This window comes from Arachis hypogaea, chromosome 16, assembly GCF_003086295.3.
Source record: "Arachis hypogaea cultivar Tifrunner chromosome 16, arahy.Tifrunner.gnm2.J5K5, whole genome shotgun sequence".
Taxonomy (NCBI): domain Eukaryota; kingdom Viridiplantae; phylum Streptophyta; class Magnoliopsida; order Fabales; family Fabaceae; genus Arachis; species Arachis hypogaea.
Window position 1 is genome coordinate 55,535,090 of NC_092051.1, and position 7,419 is coordinate 55,542,508.

The 7,419-nt window shown below is 41.3% G+C and overlaps 1 protein-coding gene across 1 annotated transcript; it reads right to left on the minus strand.

The window, feature by feature from the left end:
- Positions 1-305: 305 nt before the first annotated feature.
- LOC140180126 (uncharacterized) lies at positions 306-1,520 on the minus strand. Its single transcript, XM_072220523.1, has 3 exons — positions 1,299-1,520; positions 782-1,001; positions 306-685 (listed from the first exon to the last, which is right to left on the minus strand). The coding sequence occupies exons 1-3, from the start codon at positions 1,518-1,520 to the stop codon at positions 306-308; spliced, it is 822 nt and encodes a 273-aa protein (XP_072076624.1).
- Between the last annotated feature and the right edge of the window lie 5,899 nt (positions 1,521-7,419).

The window sequence follows — 7,419 nt, forward strand, 5'->3', positions numbered from 1 at the left end:
ATTTGTGACTGGTTCGTCACATAGAGACTAACCACGGAAATCAGAATTTTGAAATTCGGGCCCGAAGTGGCTCAAAAATGCAACTCTTCGCGACGTGCCTACTTAGATTAGGAGAGGTGTCCTGTGCAATCAAGCTGCTGACTCAGCAGCTTGATGACGCAGCACCTGTGCAGTGGAGGTGCTTATATGCATAGAAATTCCTGAAAATTCTGTAAAAATTCCGTTTGATCCCGAAAAAGCGCTGTTTCTTCGGGGCTAGGCCGTTACATTCTACCCTCCTAAAAGAAAATTTTGTCCTCAAAATTTCAATTACCTGAAAAGAGAAACGGGTAGTCTGTTCTCATCTTATCTTCCAGCTCCCATGTGTACTCTTCAGTTCCAGTTTGTCCCCATGCTACCTTAACCAATGATACTGTCTTGTCTCTAAGCTGTTTGTCACTTCGTTCCACAATTCTGACTGGTAGGGTTTGATATGTCAAGTCGGGTCGCAGTTGTACTGTCTCTGGTTGTAAAACGTGGCTTTCGTCGGGATTATACTTTTTGAGTTGTGAAACATGAAAAACATCATGAAGGTTTGACAAATAAGGAGGGAGAGCTACTTGGTATGCTACTGGACCGACTCTTTTAAGAATTTGAAAAGGACCTAAGTATCGTGGATTCAATTTCTTAGTCCTAAGAGCTCTACCTATTCCAGTCGTAGGTGTCACTCTTAAGAAAATATGGTCACCTTCGTTAAATTCTAAGGGCCTACGCCTATTATATGCATAGCTCTTTTATTGACTTTGGGCATTTTGAATCTTCTCTCGAATGTGCTTAATCCGTTCGGTAGTTTCTTGTACCAAGTCTGGCCCCAAAATCCTGCCTTCCTCCTTGTCATACCAGCATAATGGTGATTGACACTTTCTTCCATAGAGGGCCTCATATGGTGCCATTCCGATACTCTGTTGATAACTGTTGTTATAAGCAAACTCAATCAATGGCAAGTATTTGTCCCAGTTACCCTGTTGGTCCATTACACAAATCTCAACATATCTTCCAAGGTACGAATTGTTCGTTCTGTCTGTCCATCAGTCTGTGGGTGATATGCTGTACTTAAGTGCAACTTCGTCCCGAAAAGCTTTCTGTAGAGCTCCCCAAAATCTAGAAGTAAACCTTGGATCTCTGTCTGACACAATTGATGAAGGTATTCCATGCAATCGTATTATCTCCTGAATGTATAACCAGGCGAGTTTTTCCAAGCTGTGACCAATTTAAATTGGTAGAAAATGCGCTGATTTTGCCAATCGATCTACAATTACCCAAATTGTATCATGCCCGGCAGAGGTTCTTGGTAACCCAGTAACAAAATCCATCGTAATCTCTTCCCATTTCCATTGCAGTATTTCCAATGGTTGCAGGGTTCCAGGTGGTTTTTGATGTTCCACTTTAATCTTCTGGCAAGTGAGACACTTTGAAACATACGTTGCTATATCTTTCTTCATTCCTGGCCACCAGAACATCTTCTTCAGATCTTGGTACATTTTAGTCGTTCCGGGTGGATAGAAAATCTGCTTTCATGAGCTTTGGTCAGAATGTTCTTTCTCAAGTCCTCCTGAGCAGGTACACAAATTCTGTTCCTATATCTCCATATTCCCTCTTTATCTTGGCGTACCTCTTCCGGCTGGTCTGCCTTCATCCGTGTTAACAATGTCAGCATTCCTGAATTCTGGGGTTGAGCTTGCTGAATAGCTATCTTAAAGTCAGATGTTAATTGTAGTCACGCCATAACAACTCCTTTTGATGTCTCTCTCATTCCTAATTTTAAGTTTTCAAAGGCTGAGATCATTTCTTCTTCCTTGATCATCATCCAGGATATGCCCAAACTCTTCCGACTCAAAGCATCTGCGACTACATTTGCCTTCCCAGGATGATAGCTCAACTTAAAATCATAATCTTTTAAGAATTCCATCCATCGCCTCTGCCTCATATTAAGGTCTTTCTGATCAAAGATATACTTCAAACTCTTATGATCAGAGAAGACTTCAAATTAGGCTCCGTACAAATAGTGCCTCCAAATCTTAAGTGCAAAGACCACTACTGCTAATTCCAAATCATGTGTCAGATAGTTCCTTTCGTGAGGTCTTAGTTGTCTCGAAGCATAAGCTACCACATTCCTATGCTGCATCAATACACATCCAAGTCCCTTAGAAGAAGCATCAGAATACACCTCAAAAGGTTCCTGTGGGTCTGGTAACACCAAAACTGGCGCCGTCGTCAACTTTTCCTTTAAAGTTTCAAAGCTTTCTTCACACTTCTCTGTCCACTCAAACGGAACTTCCTTCCTAGTAAGGCAAGTCAAAAGTAAAGCTATCTGTGAAAAACCCTTGATAAACCGCCGATAGTATCCTGCTAACCCCAAGAAACTACAAACTTCTGTAACTGTCTTGGGTTGCTTCCATTGTACTACGGCCTCGATCTTTAAAGGATCTACAGTTATTCCATCTCGTGTGATCACATGTCCCAAGAATGCCACTTCTGTCGCCCAAAACTCACATTTCGACAACTTCGCATATAGCTTCCATGCTCTTAATATTTGCAACACAATCCTCAAATGCTCTCCATGTTCTTCTTCTGTCTTAGAATAGATGAGGATATCATCTATAAAGACTACCACAAACTGATCTAGATACGGACGAAAAATGCGATTCATATAATCCATGAATACAGCAGGAGCATTAGTCAGTCCAAAGGACATAACCGTATACTCATATTGACCGTACCTAGTTCAAAAGGCAGTCTTAGGTATATCTAATTCCTTCACCCGGATTTGATGGTAACCTGACCGCAAATCAATCTTCAAGAATACTATCATACCTCTCAACTGATCCATCAGATCATCTATCCTTGGGAGTGGATACTTGTTTTTGATTGTGATCTTGTTCAATTACCGATAATCCACGCATAACCTCATTCCACCATCCTTCTTCTTTATTAGTAACACTGGAGCTCCCATGGTGATACACTCGGACGAATAAACTTCTTCCCCAACAATTCATTCAACTGCTTCTTTAACTCTGCTAATTCCAATGGTGACATCCGAAACAGTGCTATAGTAATTGGTCCGGCTCCAGGAACCAGATCAATACTAAACTCTATCTCTCTCTGAGGTGGAAACTCAGGTATATCATCCAGAAAAACATCAGGAAACTCCTTCACCACTCAGATTTGCTCCAAGTCTTGTTCATTAGTTTTTGAGCTAGCCGATAGTAGAACGTAACCCTCTAACCCACTATTACTAGAAATAACTCTTAGGGAATTCAAATAGAAAGTACAAGACTCAACTGGTTCAGTGTGCAGTTCAGATGATGGAAATGTAGCAATTCGTTTAAAACAATCAAGGAAAACATGATGCTTGGACAACCAATCTAGACCTAAGATAATATCTAAACCACACAAAGGCAAACAAACTAGGTCATGTATAAAAGTCCTAGCCTCAATAACAAAAGGCACATGTTGACATACTTGACTAGTCAAGGCATTTTGAGATGTGGGTGTACGAACAATTAGATTATAATCTAACATGGTGAAATCTAATCCCAACTCATGCGCAACAGTCTCAGAAAGAAATGAATGTGATGCACCAGAGTCATACAGTACAGTTAAGAGTCGAGATTTGACATAACACTGACCTTGAATTAGGGAGTCTGATTTCATTGCGTCATCAGCAGTCATAGCAAACACACGTCCTTGTTGTCACGGCCTATCTATTCCTTGTACTGGCTTCTTCGGACAGTCCTTAGCCATATGTCCAGGCTGACCACAAGAAAAACAGATAACACCTGTAAGCTGACAAGGTCTACCTCCATGCTCCTTTCCGCACTGCCTACATACTGGTCGCATCTGCGCCTGCTGAGGTCGCTTACCCATATCCTGTCTCGTTCTTCCTCCATTCCCCTCCTGTAGGACGTGCATGAACATTTCTATTCTGATTGTACCTTCGTGAAGGCATTGCTCCCTGCTTAAAATTCCTTCCCTGAGGAGCTGTATACCGATTATAATTCTGAAAAGAAGATCCTGGGCGATTCATCCGAGCTGCAGCTATCTTCTTAGCACAGTCCTCTACTAGCTGACTCTTATTAACCAACTCCGAAAAATTCCGTATTTCCAATGGAACCACTGAGTTCAACAAATCTTCACGGAGTCCCCCTTCAAATTTCAAACATTTCCACTCTTCGAAATCTGCTGGATTCCCTTGACAAACCTTGGAAAAACGACATAAATCTTCAAACTTCCTTGTATACTCAGCAACGGACATACTTCCCTGTTTCAACTGCATCAACTCCATCTCCTTTGCCTCACGAGTAGCTCTAGAAAAGTACTTCTTATAGAACTCTTCTTTGAAAACATCCCACAAAATATTACCCTCATCTTGCTGCAGTAAACGTTGAATGCCCTGCCACCAGTGCTGAGCATCCCCTTCCAACATATAAGTAGCAAATTCTACATACTGTTCTTCCAGGACATGCTGTGCCCTCAAGGACCTTTCTATGCCTCGGAACCAATTATCAGCTTCAGTTGCTACAGTCGCACCCTTGAACTTCGGTGGATTAACTTTCAAGAAAGCAACTAATGTCATAAGCCTATCATGATTCATGTTATCTCCATCACCGTTCCCACCATTCTCACCATTACAGTCATTGTTACGCTCTCCATTACGTTCCCCAGACGGTTAACTGCTCGGGTAGTAGCAGTCGCCGTTTCATGCACAGCCTCAGCCATAGCGTGAATCGCAGCAAACAGATTATCATCGTTTCGTGGCGGATTGTTAACAGTAGACCCTTCCCGATCGCTACGTCTCCGTGGAGGCATCCTGATTCTGTTCATACCAAACAATCAATACCAAGGTGATCAGTCTTAATACCTCAGGTTGGGCGTGAACATTATTAGAATGAAAGCACAAAGACATTCATGCAACACATATCACATAGATACCCTATAAGCATGAGACACACCACAGAGCATGCAATAAAGCATGATTCAGTCCATTCCCCAGGCTCTAACAGGAAGAACTGCTCTGATACCAAATTGTAACGACCCAACTTCCAGCATGTCTAGATCATACAAGAAATCGAATGTTACCAACTTGTTTTTCCTTTTTGTATTATTAATTAATAAATATAAGCCTGTACGTTGTTAAAACCACGCGAATTTTACAAGTAAATTTTTTTTAACAAGAATAATTTAAAGTCGCATACCTTCCATATATCAAGGGATAATTAAACATTCACACACATAAGACAAAAGATAACAGAATATGGAACAACACACTATAATATACATCATGTTACAGAAGTGGTTCAGTTATATATGCATAGAGCTATGGTACAGCACCCCTAAGTCAGTGACTCATAGAGTATATACATATATGTACATAAGACGCCCCAGGGCCTGGCCTGACCAAAAGCCCCTAAGCTGGCACCCAGGCTAGCCTAACTCTGATATATGCCTATTCCTTCTAATCATGCTAACAAAAGTGAGGGAGACACTCTAATGTACTGAAGTTAGACTAGGCGTCTCAAAAAGTCTCCTCAATCCTGGTCTAGAGTACCTCACGGAAAATCACCGGGCGAATGGTGATGCTCGCCTGCTGGCGCCTCGCCTGGCTCATCGTCATCGCTGCCAGAGAAGATAACTATGAAGTTAGGATCTTCCTCTGGATCTTCTTCTTCCTTGTCCTTTTCTTTTGCTGGAGTGATAGTAGAGGAACCACTGCTGGCCACAGGAACCATAAAAGGATAGCTATGAAACAAAATACAGTCGGGAGAAGGAGGTGGCGCCTCCATGATCCGATCATACTCATGTCCCTGCTGCTCATCAAAGATAGGAGGCTCGATCAGCTCAGGTAAAGGATCAAGCTCGGATGGTAACACAGAAACACCCCACTCATCAAGGACAAAGGGTGCAGGAGGTGCCTCATGGATATGCTGGGCAGGTATAGGCTCATCAGGTAGAGGAGGTTTAGGCGGAGGAGGATAGTCAGGTGGAGGTGGCATCTACTCCTCAGGATGAGGTATCCCAGGTCCGCCGGGGTGTAACCAAGATAAAGGAAAGTCATAGGGTGCATCAGGATTAAAGTATGCTGTCCTAATATGGTACTGGAAAGATCTACCACGAACCACATAATTACAGATACGAGGTACCGCACAGTAGATGTAATACTCACCACGCACCGGGTCCTCGTGGATGTACGGTGGATCAATCTCGTAGAATAGGACTCCCGTGTCCATCTGTAGAGGTGTAAGGGGTAAGAACTGGGGAGTTCTTAGTAAGTTTGGGGTTTACAGTTAAGTTCGTTTATAATGTCCGTGGTCATAGAAGTATAAATAAATATAGAGTAATATGTACATAACAGCAACATAAACTAACACATGAACAAGAGAGAAAATAGGAAGAAAATGCACATTCACACATTAATATGCAATCACACAGTTATGCTCAAACAAACAAGGAATAGAACAAGAACACAAGAGGATTAGAAATAAATAATGCACAAACAAGTATGATGCATGTCTGTCCCTACTGCAGGTAATGAGCTCATTTGTCAGTTTCGACCCGCACCCGACGCAATCCGACCCTCCAAGTCAGATAAGTCCTTCCCAGAACTTAATCCCAGATTAAGTACCGCATACCCTCTACCAAGTGCTCTCGACTTGCAGGGCTGGTATTTGCTCAGGTCTCAATATACCGCAGGTATGCAAGTCAGGCCTCTACCAAGCATTCAGCTTCCAGGGCTAGTACTACTCTACCGCAGCCTGTCTGGGAAGCAACATCACAATACGGGCGTCCCCGCACAACATTCACAAGCATTGCCCGAAGGCTCATAATTCACATATAACCATACTTTCCATCATTTAGCAATCATCATAAATCAAGCATTACAACATCACAGAAAGCTCATTTTACAATTCTCTGTTTACTCTGTAAGGTCAGGTACACAGCTATATCACTTTTAACTCCTTTTCTTTTTAACTTAAACACAGGTTTCAAAATCTTGTTTCTTTACCTCATATACCTCTATATCTTCTCTTATACCTCTTCTTAGGTGTTTAGTAAAGGAAATTAGAGAATTCTGGACTCAAATCTGCCTTCTTGAGGCTTTCAGGGAAAACTGTCTTTTATCAATATTTTATTATTATTAATAAAATAATATTATTATTAAAATAATATTATTAATAAAATAATATATTAATATTTTATTATTAAAATAATAATATTTTATTTAACTTTCAAAAATTGCATTTTGACCCCCGGACTTCTTGGAAATTGCACTTTGACTCCTATAACTTTTAATATTTGTACTTTAGCCCCTCAACTTTTGATTAATTAATTTTCAACCCCAAACTTTTTAATAATTGCATTTTGACCCCAAAACTCCTTGAA